This window comes from Antechinus flavipes, chromosome 4 (assembly GCF_016432865.1).
Source record: "Antechinus flavipes isolate AdamAnt ecotype Samford, QLD, Australia chromosome 4, AdamAnt_v2, whole genome shotgun sequence".
In the NCBI taxonomy this organism is placed as follows: Eukaryota; Metazoa; Chordata; class Mammalia; order Dasyuromorphia; family Dasyuridae; genus Antechinus; species Antechinus flavipes.
Window position 1 is genome coordinate 284,687,628 of NC_067401.1, and position 18,280 is coordinate 284,705,907.

At 36.0% G+C, this 18,280-nt stretch overlaps 1 protein-coding gene across 6 annotated transcripts in view; it reads right to left on the bottom strand.

Annotated features, from left to right (window-relative positions):
* Positions 1-9,752, bottom strand: part of PDSS2 (decaprenyl diphosphate synthase subunit 2) — a 342,888-nt gene extending 333,136 nt beyond the window's left edge. For 2 of the 6 annotated variants that reach the window (XM_051997482.1, XM_051997483.1), the window contains exon 1: positions 9,003-9,752. In XM_051997482.1, the coding sequence (XP_051853442.1) occupies positions 9,003-9,277 (275 nt within the window). In that variant the 5' untranslated portion in view covers positions 9,278-9,752. The remainder of the gene's footprint in view (positions 1-9,002) is intronic. The other 4 variants (XM_051997484.1, XM_051997485.1, XM_051997481.1 and 1 more) reach the window with 3 other exon arrangements.
* Positions 9,753-18,280: the final 8,528 nt, after the last annotated feature.

The window sequence follows — 18,280 nt, forward strand, 5'->3', positions numbered from 1 at the left end:
AATGTATAGATATGTATCTGTGGTTGTTTAGAACAAATCTAGTGACGATTATATGTATTACCTTTATCTAATTATATAGCTCTAACTTCTGGTTCTTTGATCATTTTCACTACATCATTCCTTTGCTCAAAATCTTCCAAAGGCTCCTCAGGACTTACAAGATAAGGCCAATTTCATGGACTAAGAACATGACATTTGAAATCCTCCACAATCTGGTCTCATTTTTCTTTTATAAAACTGTCCTGTTCAAACCCAAAACTTTTTATCCAAATTGGTCTACTCAGTGTTCTATATACAAGTATCTTTGTTAATACTATTTCAATTTTTCAGAATATTGCTTTTTCTCCTCTCATCTAATTCCGATCATCCTTCAACATGCCTCAAGTCTCATCTTTTCATCCTCTACACTTACTACCTATGTAAATCTCAATTAATTGCCACATCTTATGAATTCTTTCACTTTTTTTTGGTAAATAGAATTTAATTTTTTCCAGTTATGTGTAAAGATAGTTTTCAACTTTTTTTAAAAATAAGATTTTGAGTTCCAATTTTTTCTCTATCCTTCCCTTCCCTCTTCTCTTCCCAAGATGGCAAGTAATCTGATTGGTTATGCATGCACAATCATTCACATTAGTCATATTGTGAAAGAAGACATAGAAAGGGGAAAACCAGGAAAAAAATAAACTCCAAACCAAAAAAGTCTCACTTTTTTCCAATCTCTCTCTCTCTCATCTCCCACTATTTATAAATGTATACGTCTTTCCCACTCTGAAAAAAATCCTCACTCGATCCTTCTACTTTTGCTAACTATGGTCCTCTCTTTTACTTTTTGTTATATAGTAAAAACTCTTCATGAAGACCATTTAAATAGTTGCCTCTACTTTCTCTCCATTGGCTTCTTCTTAATCTTTTATAATCCAGTTTCAGACTTTTTGGTTCCAATGAAACTATTCTCTCTAAAGCAGCTAGTGAAATTTTAGTCACTCAATCTAATGGTCTTTTTTCAACCACTTATCTCCTTGGTCTCACTGCTTTCCACATGACACTGCTGATCACTCTTTCTTCCCTGATACTTTCTGCTCTCTGGGCTTTGAAGACAACCCTCTTTCTTTTTTTTTCCCCTCATTATTCTGCTGGTCATTATCTATTTTTTATTGCAGCTCAAGTTTATTTCTTTTTAAAAATTATTATTATAGATTTTTATTTACAAAACATATACATATGTAATTTTTCAACACTGACCCTTGCAAAACCTTCTGTTCCACCTCCTCCCCTAGATGGCAGGTAGTCCAATTCATGTTAAATATGTTAAAGTATATGTTAAATATAATATATGTATATATATTTATACAGTTATCTAAGACAACCCTCTTTCTTGGTTCTTCTACTACCTACCTGATCACTCCTTTTCTGCCTTAATTACTTAATTGCTTCCAAATCATCCTTTAACCACAGATGTCTCTCAAAGTTCTGTTCTGCTTTTTCTCTTCTTCCTCTACACAATTTTACTTGACTTCATCAGTATCTCTAGGATGATGATTGGCAAATCTACCTATCCTGCCTCTGACTCTCTGCTGATCTCCAAATTTGGAACATCTTGAACTGGTGTTCTGTAGATAGCTTAAACTCATTATGTCTAAAACAGAACCCATCATTTTTCTCCCTAAACCCTCCTTCTCTCCTACATTCCCTATTATTATAGAATGTAACACCATCTTCCCTATTTAGCAAGATCACTATCTATGAGTACTATCGGATTTCTTAGTATCTCTCAACCCCTGCTGCTCCATAACCAATCTGCTCCCAAGATCTTTCACATTTGCAACATCTCTCAAATATTTTCCCTTCTCTCCCCTGATCCTACCACCATCTTAGTGCAGGCACTCATTTCATGCCTGGATTACTGCAGTAACTTGATGTTGGATCCACCAGCCTCAAGTCTCTCCCCATTCCTATCCATTCTCCATTTACCCAGTAAAGTGATTTTCCTAGATAAAGGTCCAATCATGTCAATCTTTTGCATCACCTCCAAGATTAAATGCAAAAATCACTGTTTGGCATTCAAAGCCCTTCATAATCTAGCTCCCTCCTATCTTTCCAGTATTATCACATCTTATTTCTTTCATGTTCTTTTCAATCTAGTGACACTGGCCTCTGGCCTGTTCCATGAACAATACCCTCTGCTCTGGACATTTTCTCTGTCTGTCACCCATGGCTGGAATGCTCTCCCCCCTCCACTTCAATTACTGATCTCTCTGGATTCCCTTAATACAAATTAAAATCCCACTTTCTACTAGAAGCCTTTCCCAACTCTTCTTAATTCCAGGGTCTTTCCTCTGTTAATTATTTTCTATTTTGAATAATAGCTTGCTGTGTGTGTGTGTGTGTGTGTGTGTGTGTGTGTCTGCCTACGGTTTTCCCTACTAAACTATAATCTCTTTGAGAGCAAGGACTGTCTTTTACCTCTTTTTGTCTCCCCAACATGTAGCACAATATGACACATAGCAGGTACTTAATGTTTACTGACTGTTGGATTCTCACACTGCAATTCTCAAATTCATCCTTTTCTGACCTCCCCTGTTATCACCTGAAATCTGGACTATTATGTCAGTTTTCTAACTGGATTTCCTGTACTCCAGTATCTGCTCGCTCCAATTCATTTTTCACAGAGAGAAAAAAAAAATAACATTTCTCAAAACAGGTGTGCCTATATCACCCTCCTGTTCAAGATGCTCCAAAGGCTCCCTAATGTCTCTAGGATAAAAACAGACTTCTTGGTTTGGTAGTTAAAGTCCTTTACTGTCTGACTCTAACCTATTTTTCCAAGCTGATTATATATATTCCCTCTCAATCACTTCAGACTTCAGCCACCATAGCCTGCTTGCTGCCCTTCATTCTAATCACTGATTCTCCATCTCTCTCTAGTCCAGCTCAAGTACACCTTCCTACAAGAGACCTTTGCTGATTCCTTGGTTGTTAGTGTTTCTGATATATCACCTTCTGACCTGAAAATTACTTTGTATACTGCATGCACACATGCACGTACATGTGTATATGCAAGGTACTCATAAACATACATATAACATGTACAGAGATCAATCTATATACACGTATATATGCACAAATAAGTCTATATATGACATATGTGTATGTGTATATATGTGTAATTTATCTGTGCATATACTATCTCCCCTTTCCTCGTACCCCTTACATAATGTGACTTAAAGGGCAAAGATGATTTTATACCTGCTTTCACAACCTTAGCACCTAGAAAGCACCTGGAATATAGTAGGCTAAATAAATTGATTGAATTCAATGGCATTATCTACCTAAGTTTTATCTTTCTAAATAGGCCACATACTACTTCAGAGTAAGAATAGTGTCTTACAGATCTTTGCAAATAGTGGGCACTCAAACATGTGATTGATTAATAAGGACCTGCATACCTAATCGTAAATGTACACTACAGAGAGATACTTAAAACCTAAAAGAACAAGGGAAAAACAATCAGCTAATTGCTACATTGTTGTAAATGGCATAATTATCATCTATCCAAGAAAGATCTGGGAACTGTTATTAATTGAAATATGTATTGTTTTTCCCTTTTCTTGGTAGAAAGGTTTTGGTGTATGGGAGAAAGTCCCTGCACAGACAAGTGAGGAGAATAAAGAATGAAGTAAGCAATGAGCTTTTTTGGAGGTGTTTTTCTTATCAAGCTTACCAAGATGTTGACAGAAAAAAATGACACTGGTGACCAGAAAATCTGATATTTATGCAGGGCAGACTTTACTGCATGATTTTGCAATTTTACAGACCCAGTTTACATGTGATTATCTGCTAATGTAGATTTAAATTCAGATTACCTTTCCCACAGAAGATATATACAGATATTTATATATCTATATATAGTGTGTATATATACTCCAGTATATACAACATGTAGCATATATTTTTCTCCCAATTCTGACTGTGAAAATCACAAGTACTCATAATGTAATCTAGTTCTTCATGCATATAGCATGAAGCTATCTATATAGCAAAAATTTCAGATAAAATGGTATGAGAATGAAAATTATTTCCAAATATTGTCATACAAATCTGAAAAATTATAAAAACAAAACTTGAATTTTGAATTCTGTATGGCATTATTAAACCATTTAACTGTTTATAATTTTATTATATTATATGGAAGGAATCAATAAAATTTTATTCATTTCAGAAATAAAGAGTAGATATAAATATTTTGGTTTAAAATTTATGAATTGGGAAACTACAGCACAAACCATTAAGATGTTAACTATAACCTTATATATAGACTTTCAGGAATCTACTACTAAAAACGCATCACAAAGCAACAATTAAGCAATACATCTGTTCAATTTGAAAATGCCTCACAAAAATTTGTCACATTGCAGAGCTGTACTAAATACAGAAGAAATCTTGCAATATTTTGCAAAAACAAAGTGGTAAAATATTGGTTTAATGAAATTACTGACAATTAATAAAAATTAAATTACTTACATATATTGTATTAAACATATACTTTAACATATTTAACATGTATGGGACTACCTGCCATCTAGGGGAAGGAGTGGAGAGAAGGAAGGGAAAAGTTGAAACAGAAGTTTTTCCAAGGGTCAATGTTGAAAAATTACCCATGCCTATGTTTTGTCAATAAAAAGCTATAATTTTTAAAAATTACATAATAAATTTTAAAAATAGAGTACTTAAAATGAAACTTTTGCCTCTAATTATTTGATTCCTACAATTACATTTACCAACAAGACAATAGATATAGATATATATATATACACACACTATGCTTCATCAATTTTTCCAGTTACATTATAGGTTTATTGCTTAGTGTAATCATTTAAAAGTTAACTCTTATTTACACTACAAAACTTAATTGCTTTCAGTAAGCAAGAACATTATTTTAGTTTAATAAATGTCATTTTCCTGAGAGTCCGCAAAAGCATTCTTTTAAAAATAATTGAAATTATGTTTCCATCTTAACTAAATTTGATGAATATCAGATTTTCAACCTGTCAGCCTTATCTAAATCCATATAAATGAGATACTAGGAAAGGGAGTTCTGAAGAGAGTGTTGATGAAAATTTAGAGAAATAGACTTCTTTCTTTCTAATCTAAAACATACATACTAATTTAACTTCATGATATGCTTCTGTTGCCTCACTTTGAGTTTTGCTGGATATTCTCTGAAGGTCCCTGCTACACAAGAGTATATCACTTGAGTGATTTGTAACATGTCAGTAATGTTTTACTCTGAACTATGCATCACAGCTTGTTCAACAATTATTACTGCCTTCCTGACCTGATTTTGAGTACTTCTATTAAACTTTTATATATGGAAAGAGATGCAATCATAAATTCCTGCTGATGAAAGTGAACCATTTGTTAGAATTGAAACATTTTGTTTAATGCTTCTTGATGTAACTGGTCTTTAAATGCTATTGAAACTATTCTAATGAAATTTGACATGCTCTGCAAAAATTATGCGGGGGTCTACCAGATATTTATTTTGAAAGATTTTCCCTCTGAGTCTGAGGTGAAAGTTAACTCTTGGAATGAAGTCAGAGATAAATTATTCTAACCTTCAGGATTTATCAAATGAGGAATCTCATTTAAGACACTGGCCAAAATCACCCAGCAAAGTCATGTCAGACCCAGAACTAGATCTCAGACCTGCTGATTATCTAGGCCAGTGTGTTTTCTAATAGACAAACCATGCTGCTCATTTCTTTTCTTTTCTTTTCTTTTTTTTTTTTTTTTTTTTGCTGAGGCAAAAGTAAAGTGACCTGCCCAGCGTCACACAGCCAGGAAGTCTTAACTGTCTGAGACTAAATTTGAACTTGGATCCTTCTGACATCAGGGCTGATGCTCTATCCATTGCGTCACCTAACTGCCCCTGCTCATTTCTTAATAAAATGAACCGACAGTTCTCAAAATAGCTTGTCTTATTCTTTACGCCATTCTAAATATTAATATCAAAATTCCCAACTAGTGGCTGTTTGATTTCTTCTCTGTAGTTAGCAAAAGACAACTAGGATGAGTTCTGTGGGAAATCTACACAAAGGAAACCACTTCTAAGCTAAAACTATTTTCACTATCTCCCAACTACCATCTTCCAACGGAGAAACTGGCAAAGGAAGAGATGAGTGTGGGATAGCACAAAGCTAGGAATGGGACATGTGAGGGCCCATCTCAGTCCGTTAGACTTTTTTTTAAAGTGAAAGAGGTTTTTTTGACTCTATAGCCCCTAGTCTTAATCACTGAATGACTGCAGCCTCAGTTAAACTGAAACCTGGGAAGATTTTAGCTTTAAAAAGCCCAAGCTTTGGAGGGAAAGTGAAGTGGGTGTCCTAGCACAGCCCTCCCTCACTTAAATCCAATTCACTTGCATAGCATGGCATCACCTCCCTGAGGTCATGGTCTTCTAGAGAACAAAGGACAAACAATAACAACTTCATTCATCTTTCTACTGCAACCAGTGTCACTACCTCAGTCCCTCTGCAGTTTCTAAATTGATCCAATGCCAGATTTTCCTACCTTTTAAATATAAACTCAAAAATGATGAAACAATTCTGATTTCTTATTAGTTTTGATCAGGAATTCTTATTAGTCCTAACATTAAAAGACTAATCTATACCTGTAAAATTTTTTTGTTCCTCTTAGTACAAGAAGTTTGAATTATCATAGTATTAAAAGACAAAACATGTTGATAATATGTAATAATATACATATGTATTAATTTCTAAACTTTTTCTGTGTCACTTGCAGTTTCCACAAAATTACTTCCAAATTCCCATTTGATTTCTTATATCAACCTATGATGTATTGAAACTTCAACGGAGAAAGTTGCTTTGTGAAATTTTGACTTCAAGGATTCCTGATATCATAGGCACCTAGTAATGTTGATAATGCACTGGTTGGTATCAAGAAGAATTGAGTTCAAATTCAACCTCAGAACTGAGCAAGTCAAGTAACCTCTCTGTGCCTCAGTTTTCCCATCAAAAAAAATGAGAATGATAATAGCACCTATACCAAAGAGTTGCTGTGAGGATCAAAATGAGACCCCAAGAGGTTTGGATGGCCGGCCAATGTCAAGAGATTTCTCAAAAGAATTTGTAGGCTTGAACCCATCTCCAAGTCAAGGGACAAAGTTTATTGTAATTGTAAGGCCAACTGAAGTAGGCTAAATTCCAAAAGCATTTGGCAAAGAACCAGGAGCAAGAAGATATTTATAGGAAAAAAGAGAAAGATCAGGTGCTTCAAGTCACTGATATGCTAATTTTATGGCCCAGAGGTAGATCAGAGCAGTGGTCTATTCCTTATAGTCTCAGGAACATGGTTGTCATAGACCAGCAGATTATTTCATTGACAGATTGTTAGAAAATAGCATTCTAAAGTCAGGGAACTTTAGGGTTCTTGCTATCTTTCCCTTAGAAGCTGTATCTCCTTCAAACAGAGATAACATGCGTAAAGCACTTTGCAAACTTAAAAGCAGTAGTAGTAATGGTAGTAGTGGTAAATATGTATACCCTCTCTACCCATATAGATGCCAAACAGTCTCTATTCTGGCAGACAGTCTTTTTGAGGGGCTATGGCAGAAAAAAAAAGTCCAACTCCTTGCCAACTTCCTGATGATAAATGTCTGTTTAGTCTGTTCTTTACACGGAAGACAAAATCCACCTCTCCTTCCCAGCTTGGTAGGACCTCATAGTGTGCACATTATTGATTCTTCTTTTGAGAACTCAGGATTTCTTTCAAAACATGATGAAATGCTGGGGTCCTCAGGGGACTCACGTGGAAGTAATTCTGATATAAAGAAACATGTTACCTCTTTCTGGGATTCAGTTTCCCTACTGTAAAATCAGAGGATCAGACTAGATTTTTTCCAACTCATCAGTCTTAGGAACTGATAACTGGGACTGCTGGTGATAAAGGTAATAGCTTCTTTAACTCTCTTCTTCTCTTTATCTTCTCCAAATCCCTCAACTGAAGAAGCATGTCATACTTTGTAAAATTTAGGTCAAATTCAATTCAATAACCATTTATTATGCCTTTACTTCTTCCAGGCACTGTGCTAAGCACTGTTAACTATAAGGAAAAGCAAAAACAGTGTTCCTTCCCCACACGGGATTCATGTTGGAGCCAACTTTCTTCCAAAACTTTCATACAATTCTTTCTTCCCAGACAGCCTGAGTTAGGAGGAATAAAATGCACACAAATAAATAAAACACAAGGAATAAGAGAGATCCAGAAAAAACGTTCCCAGACATTTTTACTAGATGGGAATCGTTTTCAGCGGAGAGGGTTGGAAAGACTTCATGGAATGGCCTCTTAAGCAATGCCCTGAAGGAAAAAAAAACTAGCATGGATTAACTACTTTGCACGAGGCAGGCATGGGTGACTGACTCAATGGATAGAGCACTGGACCTTAATTTCGAAAGACTCAAGTTCAAGTCCGATCTCAAACGCATACTAGTTGTGTCACTTAACCTTGTCTCAGTTTCCTCATCTGTAAAATGAGCTGGAAAGGGAAATGGCAAACCATTGCAGAATCTTTCAGACTACGAAAAGTAGAGATTAAAAAAAAAAAAAAAAAAAAAAAAACCAGTCCCTGTTCTCAAGGAGCTTACAGGGTAATTGGGGGAGGGGAGAGGCGGCAATGGGGGAGGATGGAAAAGAGAGAACGTGCAAAGAACTACTTCCAAACAAGAAATTAGAGGCGGTCTCAAAGAGAAGATAACGAAGGAGAACCGAGACAGAGCTTTTTCCTTTTCCCTTTCTTGCTCCCAAAAGAGCGAAAGCGGACTCTAATGATGGGCAGGCTCGTCCTCCTAGCCTGGGACAGGGAGCAGAAGTCGGCTGAAGCGGCGCGCGCCGCAGAGACGGTGCGCGGGCGCCAAAGTACGCGCAGGGAGCGTGGCGCTGCACAACGGGCCGGGGGGAGGGGGGGAACGCGCGCGCGGGCTCACCTGGCAGTGTAAAGGAGCGGATGCCGCGTTCCGACCAGTTTGCGCACCTGCATGGCGATGTTGCTGAGCTCGTCGCTCAGGAGGCAACGAAGACTCATGAACGAAGTTGGATAACCCACGATCTTCTCGGCCTCCGACACCACTTGGTTCCAGTGGGTCGGGGATCCCGAAAAGAGGCTACGCCGAGGCGCGGGGGGCGGCCGCAGGAGCGTCCGCCACAGTGCGCTCGGCGTTCCCGGGCGGGGGGGCCGGCGCAACAGCTCTCGCAGACTCATGGTGTCGGCGCTAGCAGGACTGAGGGACGAGGAGGGGTCAGAGACTCCGGCTGAGAGACAGGGTCAGGAAAGCACAAGTTAGTTACCGGCCAGCTCAGCAACTCTGCCTCGGCTCCGGTGCTGGAGCCGCGGGAGTAGCTACCGGCACCCTGGGCGCTGCCATATTGGGCGCCGCAATCCGGCCTGTCGTAAAGGGGGCGGGACGGGGCGTGGCCAGGCCCCGCCTCACTGCCTCGGCCTTGTACTGGGGTAGCGGGCACTCCCCCTCCACCCCCCCAATTTGGAAACGCCTTCCTGGACCTGCTGCGATTCTCTGGCAAGGGAAGACTTTTTTTTTAATCTTAATTTTTTAAAATTAATTTGTTAAGTGGCTTGTCCAAGATCACACAAATAACAAGTAATAGAATAGAATTTTTACCCCAAGTTCTTTGAGTCCAAATGCTAGATTCTCAAGATTGTGTTCTCAAGCTTTCCTAGATTACAAAATATTTCTTCTTTCTTTCTTTCTTTCTTTCTTTTTCTTTCTTTCTTTCTTTCTTTCTTTTCTTTCTTTCTTTCTTTCTTTCTTTCTTTCTTTTCTTTCTTTTCTTTCTTTCTTTCCTTCCTTCCTTCCTTCCTTCCTTCCTTCCTTCCTTCCTTCCTTCCTTCCTTCCTTCCTTCCTTCCTTCCTTCCTTCCTTCCTTCCTTTCTTCCTTTCTTTCTACATCTGAGGAAATTGAAGGCCAAGGAGTTCAGTAATTATAATAACAATAACTAACAAACTAACATTTATATGGCACTATGCCTTACAATTATTATCTCATTGAATGCTCATCACAACCTTGGGAATAAGTTTTGTTATTATCCCATTTTACAGTTGAAGAAATTGAGGTAAACAGAGGTAAAGTGACTGTATCTAGAGTCACATTGATGATAATAAGAGCTGATATTTATAAACCTCTTATTATGTGCCAAACACTCTATTAAGCATTTTATTCTCTGGGTCTTCATAATAAACCAGGAACTTAGGTGTTATTAATAAAATAATAATAAAAAAATAATAGCTCTTCTACATAAATATAAGTTAGGTGGCACAGTGGATAGACATGGACCTGGAGTCAGGAAGACAAGTTCAAATGTGGCCTCAGACACTTATCTGTGTGACCTGGATAAGTCGATCAGTTAACTCATCTGTAAAATGAGCTGCAGAAGGAAATGGCAAAGCTCTCCACTATCTTTGCCAAGAAAACCTCACATGGGATGATGATGATGAGTAGAATAGGACTGGACAACACTATTTATATAATGTTTTATATGTGTTAAGCACTATGTCAAATGATTTAAAATTATTGGATCCTCACAGCAATCCTGGTTGTTTCTATTAATTGGTAGGTGCCATTACTATCCCCATTTTACAGATGAAGAAACTGAGGCAGACAAAGGTTTTTTTTTTTTTTTTTTTTGCCTGATTTGCCTGAGATTATAATCTCTAATATATCTGATTTGAATATTGAATATTGAACTTGAGACTTACAGACTCCAGGCCTGGCACTTTATCCACCATACCACCCAACTGCCCCTAATGCCAGTTATTAGGAGTAACTTGCAACCCCAGAGGGAGATAACACATATGGAGAAGAATAGGGTTGCAATTCAGAGAAATGATCCACAAGAGCAAACAATGCTGGGTCCAGATCAAAGCCAGAAAGTCACCAAAGGAATCAAGCCAAAAGCCTTAGCAAAGTCATGGATTGAAGTCTGGAACATATCCAAAATAGAGGGAAGAAAAGAGACAGAGAGTGCTATGCATACTAACCTCAGAAGAAACTTGGAAGGGGAAACACACAAAGTTTCCACTTAAGCAGAGCTTTCATGTAGTCAGAATGCCTTGTTCCTTCCTCACCTGTGTCAACATTGCTATGGATCCAGGTGTAACATAAAGGGACTCAGAACTCTTTAAGTCATGGTTTTTGTTGAGTTATAATTAGAGGAAACCCTAGGAGATGGTATGGACTATCCTATACATGGCCCTGTGGTTCCCATTTTTATACCTGTATTCTCTGTACTTAGCCATGTATGGAACATAATAGATACAAAGCAGTAGAGCATCCTGAGGGTGGGACAGGAAGTGCTATCTTCCAGGCAGGTTGCACCAATCAATACTTTCCCTCAGATACCAATGGTAACAACTGCAGACTTTGAACCCAGAAACAACATTTTTTAGACCATCATCCCTATTTCCAGCCCTAGCCATATTCTGTTGGAGAAAATGGAATCTGCTACTGCTAGCTGACAAAACCAACTGCCACCGATGAGAAGGGAAGTCTAACAGCCCCAAGAATAGCAGAATCACCCTAGGCCACCTGCCCTGCTTCCAGGCTGTCCCCAGCAGCCATCTTTCAGGATGGCAACCCTATTCTAGATATGTGACCAGCCTTCTGGCAATGCAAACACAGCAGTCCTTCCCTCCTTAGCAGATAAAGCTACTAAAGACCAGAAAAAAGAAAGGCTTTTGACACTAGCAAATGGGTCACTATCAGTATCAGAAATGGATATGATTTTTTTCAGTGAAAATAACATTAAAGAAGCTGTTGCATCTTAAACACTTGGCTTTCCATCTAAATTGCAGCTAAAACTTTCTAAATATGTTGTCACCTAATTAAAATATGATATCCTTGAAATTAAGGATTGATTTACCTTTTTGTTCATGTTTTGTTCACAGACTTAATAAAATATTTTTTATTCAATAACTATCAATTAATTGATTGATCGTGAAGGTAACACTTTCCCCTTATTTGTCTCTGATTAGTAAAGGTAGTTAAGGATTATGTGGAAGGAAAACCCTTTATGTAAAAGACTGGTAGACAAGGGGGATTGGGTATTGAGGAGAATAATAACAGACCTGTATGACCAGGAAGGAACATAAAATCAATCAATGATGAAACATTTATTAGCACCTATTTTGTGCCAAATGCTAGGTGTCTAGTTGCTTTGTTTTCAAGAACAAAGGTGAAACAGTTCTTGCCCTAGAGGAATCTATGTTCTTTCCAAGGAAACAATATGTACAAATATCTATCTGAATTAAAAAATATATGTGAAAGAGATTAGAGGTGATTTGGGAGAGTTCTCTGGGAAGTGATTGAATTAGGGAACTTTTCATTAAGTCTTCAAGGACATAAAAAATGACTGAGGGAAAGTAAGTATGAAAGTAGATAGGAATATCCTGTATGAAACACAGTAAGATCAGACTGATCTAGGCAGTACTTGAACAGGAAAGATATGTAAGAAAGCAGGAAAGAAAGATAGGTTAAGGCTAGATTGTAAAGGGCTTTAACTACCAGAGAGGTGTTTATATTTGATCCTAGAAGAGATAAGGAGCCTCTGATATTTGTTGACTAGGGAGTAACCTGTTTAAATGTGCATTTAAAACTCTTTGACATTTGTGTGGAGTACATATTGGAATGGGCGGAGGAGAGCTAGACAGACTAATTAGAAGCCTATTGTCATAATTCACTAAAGGAATGATAAGACCTGAACTAGAGTGGTGCCTATGTGGTTGGAGAGAATGGCATATAAATGGTGGGGGTGGTAGTCCATCCATCTCAGAGAGGATCAAAATAGCATTATTTTGGGGTCAAGGTACACTGTGTCTAAGTGGGACTGATGTGATCAATATGACCTCCAAAGGCTCTGCCACAAGTCAGGCACAAATAATTCGCATTAAGCCAAATAGTCCCAAGTATAGGATGTAGGGATAAAAATAGCAAAATATGGCAAGTTATCAGATATATGTATGTGAGAAGAGAGAGAATGTAGAGGATGAGCCTGAAGATCATTGGAGTGGTGCCCATGATTAGAGTAGGGAAGTTCAGATAGGGGTTCACTTTTGGGGAAATTGTTTTGGACTTATTGAATCATTCTGCTATTGTTGAACTTTTTCACATTTGTTGTTTTCGTTGTAATTGACTCTTCATGACCTCATTTCAAGCTTTTTTGGCGGAGATACTGTACTGATTTGCCATTTTCCAGCTCATTTTACAGATGAGGAAGCTGAGACAAATAGGGGTAAGTGATTTGACCAGATTCACACAGCTGGGAAGTATCTGAAGTCAGATTTGAACTCAGGAAGTTGAGTTTTCCTGACTACAGGATCAGTACTCTTTATCTAATGTGCCACCTAGCTACCCAGATTGAAATAGATAACAAAAAATTAAAAATGTTCATTGTTAGGCTGTGGAAGACAAGGCCACCAAGTAATGTTTATTGAGCTATGGCTAATCTAACCATGCTAGATAACAATTTGGAATCATGCAAGTGTAACCCTTCCCACCCATAAAGACTTAAGGACAAAAGAACACATGGAGTCTTTGCTGAGGAGACAAAAGACTCAAATAATGATATCTTAGGATATCCCATTTAGTAACAACTAAAGGAAGACTAAACAAAAATTTTGAAACTGTGTTTTTGGAGGTTTCTGGGAGAGAGAAACCAGAAATCAAAATAGAAGGAAGGCAAGCAAGTTCATGATGTCTTGATGATCCTGCCTCTGACTTTCAGAACTGATAAATTTTCAGATTGCAGACAATGGGAATCAGAAACTAAGGAGCTATTTTTTTTCTCATGGGCTGCCAATAAATTGGACTGGTACCTGGTAAGATTATAGAACAGCCTGAGGAAACAGTTTCCCACAATTGCCAATTAAAGAGAGATTAGCTCAAAACTCCTATCTCCATCAAGCTAGCAGCTTTCTCTTTTTGGAAGCAGACTGAGCTAGGAGAAAAGCATTTTAACTCAACAGAAACCTTAAATTGCTAGTGTCTTTTTATCCAAATGAACTGTTCCTCTATTTCTTTTAAAATTAAATTGTATATTATTATGGACTTCACAAATGTCAACATTTGGACATTTTCATGGGCAAAAAATGAGAAAAAAAATTATACATGGAACTGTGAAACTATTATGTACAGCTTATTTCTGGTCCATAAGCTCTTCTCCTATCTTTAGTTGTCAAAAGTATTTTCTTTCCTGCTTCTCTAATTTGTTTATGGAATGATCTTTTATATAGCTCATATATCCTTTTGGAATTTATATGATGTGAGATGCTGGTCCAAATATAATTTTTGCCAGACTGTTTTTCAGTTTTCCCAGCTGTTTTTGTGGAATATTGGGTTCAACTTTAAATCAGCAGTTGCTTATTGAACTCTGTGCCACCATGTTCAATTATTTCTGGATCTTGTGTGTCTAATATATACCATCATTCAAAGAGACCGTGAAAACAGATGGGACTATTATGAATATAAATTGCTACCCCTGTTGTTTACTGTCCAGCTTCTTAAATTGTGGGTCACAACCCTATATGGGGTCTTGCAGCAGAATGGGGGGAAGTCATGAAATTATGATTTATCAGCAAGTCTTTGATTTGTATACCTATTTTATACACCTATGTGTTCAGGGCCACATAAAATTTTCTCTGGACAAAAGAAGTTGCAAGAAGAAAAAGGTTAAGAAGTCCTGATCTAGTGGGTCTTAGAATATGCTACAATCTCTCATGCCCATAATGGTTATATTTAACAATTCCAATGAGAAACAAAAAATTCTACAAGTGACCAGGACAAAGATCGTCTAATAAAAAGGAAAGGAAAATGGAATGGATATTAAATAAAATGAGGTATTTGAAACATTCCTAGAAAGAAAATCAGACTTGAATGATTTGTTACTTAAACATTCCAAACCACAGAAATACTGAAACCAAAGATGATATCAAAAACAAAATAAAAATAGAAACCCTTTAAGAAATTTCTTTTTAAATGCGCACAAAGTAATAGAAATGAAAGCCAAAGTCAAATAGAAATGATAGTGGAGAAAAAAAAGTGAAACATCATGGACTAAATCTAACCAACCAACTTACCAACTCCTCCTCCCTGTGTTTTTTGCAGGCCTAATTTACAGAATAGAAGGGCATATAAAAGGGATGAGGAAAAAAAGATAAGAGGATAAATACGTCATGTACCCTAATCAAGTCAAAGACTAGGGAAAATCATTCTAAAGAAATCCTATAGCAAAATGGTCAAAGAAGTAAAGGCAAGAAATGAAAAGGGGCAAAAGAAATGAAGAAATCTTGTTTCAGTAGTGGAAGTAGGGATCCTTGATGAATGCTAATGTGAGTGGAGGAACTCACAATGTCTATATCAATAGTAGGAATTTGGTACTTAGATAACTTCCTGCCTGAAAAAAAAGGAATCAAAGCATTTGGAAACAGCTTAAACTCAAAAGGGTAGGGCATCATGGACCTAGGGAGATTTCAAGGCAAAGGGAAAAATAATGATCATGGAGAAGGCAAAGATAAATAATAAACTGCGCTATCAGACACTAGCAACTTAGGGTTTCTGTTGCCAAGTCATAGGGATTCCAAAATCCCTACCATGAAGCAATATATTTTCTATTACCTGTAATAATTAATATTTCTAAGAGTGAAACAATAGAAAAGGGGACGGGCCGAGGAATAAGATGTACAAAGTAATAATAGAATCTGCTTAGAAGGAACACAAAATATAGTTTCTTATAAATTTTAATTCGATGAAGAATACAGAGACTAAAAGGACTAAAAAGTAAATAGACCATGTATAAAGAAATGAAAGCCTGTAAAACACAAAAAGGGAAGATAAATAATGAAGAGAATGAAAAAAAAGAATTCCTTTTTAGAAAAAGGCACAAAAGTAAAAATTTGAAATTAATAGAGTAGAAAAAAAGGAGAATTTTATTTGATTACTTAAATGAAAAGGGAAAAAGCAGAAGAATTAAAATGTTAGATAAAAATGAATTAATGAGCAAAACCCCCAGACAAGAGAAGTATGTAACAAACCAAAGGAGCTTGAGAATAAAGAGAAGAGAGCTGTTAGGAGTAGGATTGCCTTAAAATAGATTAATGTAAAATAACTGAAGAGACATAATATATACTTACTGAGGAAAATGTTTTTTAGAATTTTAGAAAAAAATTAGAGATAAATGGAGGATAACATAGAATAACTCATATCTTTAAACGTAAATGGATTAAATAATCCAATAAAATGAAATACAGATTGGATAAGAAAACAAAACTCTAAAAATCTATTGCTTATAAGAAATGCAAAAAAAGCAAGGACATAAAAAAGAATAAAAATCAGGGGATATTTTTTTAAAATGTGATTGATTAGATGAATCCAAGAAAGCAAGAGCTGCTATTATGCTATTAGACAAAGCAAAAACAATGAAAACCTAAAAAGGCTAAATGAGGAAATGACATTATGCTGAATTCACAAAAAAACCAACATTAAGTGCAGACCTAATATGATACAAATGCCTTAATATCTAAACTCACAAAGGAAACATTGACTTAACTTCAAGATGTACAGAAACACTATAGAGACAGGAGATTTCGATGTCTCTCAGGACTGGATAAATTTAATAGAAAAATAGATAAAAGACAAAATATAGATTTGAACAGATTTTTCAAGGTATTAAAGCTAAAAAACTTGTGTCATCTTCTAAATGGGGCTGCCAAAGGATATTTCTCAGAAGGAAATTAAAAAAAAAAAAAAAGACCATATCACAAACAAATCCAAAAAGGCAGAAATAATAAATATTCCCTTTAAGATCATAATACAATAAAAATAGTAATCATTTGAGAGACTACAAACAAAAGACACAAACCCAATGAAGACTTAATGAAATTCTAAATAATAAATGGTTCAAAGAACAAATGAGAATCAATCATGCAAAAGAAAATAACAATGATGAAATATGTCATACTAAAGTTTCTATAATACAGATAAAGTAGTCTTTGAGAAGAAATCACATTCTTACACTCGTCCATTGACAAAATAGAAAAAAAAGGATTAATATATTGAATATGATTTTTTTAAATAGCCAGCAAGAACTAAACTAAGCAAAAAGAGGAACACTGGGAACAACAAAAAAAATTAAAAAGCTAAAAGCTGATTTTTAAAAAAGACTGATATAATTGATAAACCTTTTGTCAATCTAATTAAAAAGAAGACATTAAAAAAAAATCAATAAAGTAGCAAATGAACAAAGTAAATGAACAACAAAACCAGAAGAAAAAAAAATCAGAATGTCATAGTCATGCTAGCAAAGCTGAGAACAAAAAAGAAAGAAATGCCTTTAAAAATATAAAATATTCAAATTCACAGATGACCAAATTAGCTATAAAGAGATTACCAAAAGAAAAAAAATCAGATTCAGATGAGAATTCTATCAACCTTTTAAAGAACTACTACTAAATACTATACAAACTAATCTCAAAAACTCAGAAAGAAAACACCCTGCCAGATTCATTTTATGAGACAAATATAGTCCTAATACCTAATCCAGAAAAGACTAAAGCACAGATGGAGAACTATAGACCAAGAGAATTAATAAATAGCAATTCAATATTTAAAAATAAAATCCTGTCAGACTACAATGATGAATCTAAGAAATCATTTGTTACACCCAATTTGGATTTATACCAGGGATGCAAGAATGGTTCAACATTGGCAAACAGTCAACATAATTATTCAAATTAAAAACAAGAACATCCCAAGCCACATAATTATACCAATAGATGGAGAAAAAGCCTTTGACAAAGTACAATACTCATTTAAATTAAAAACCACATAATATATATCCAGATGTGTATTTTTAACATCATAAAATGCATCCATCTAAGACTAAAAGCAAGCATCATATACAAAAGAGGTATACTAAAATCTCCCACTAAAAACAGAAGTAAAGCAGGTAGGTGGAACACTGAATAGAGCACTGGATTTGAAATTAGGAAGATTTATTTTATGACTTAAATTCCAGCAATAATTGGGAGAGCAGACATCTTTTTTTGTTGTTATTCTGTGTCATATTTGACACTGTGACCCCATTTTTGGGTTTTCTTAGCAAAGATACTGGAGTGGTTTGCCATTTCCTTCTCCAGATCATCTTTATAGATGAGGAAACTGAGGCAAACAAGGCTAAATGATTTACCCAGGATCA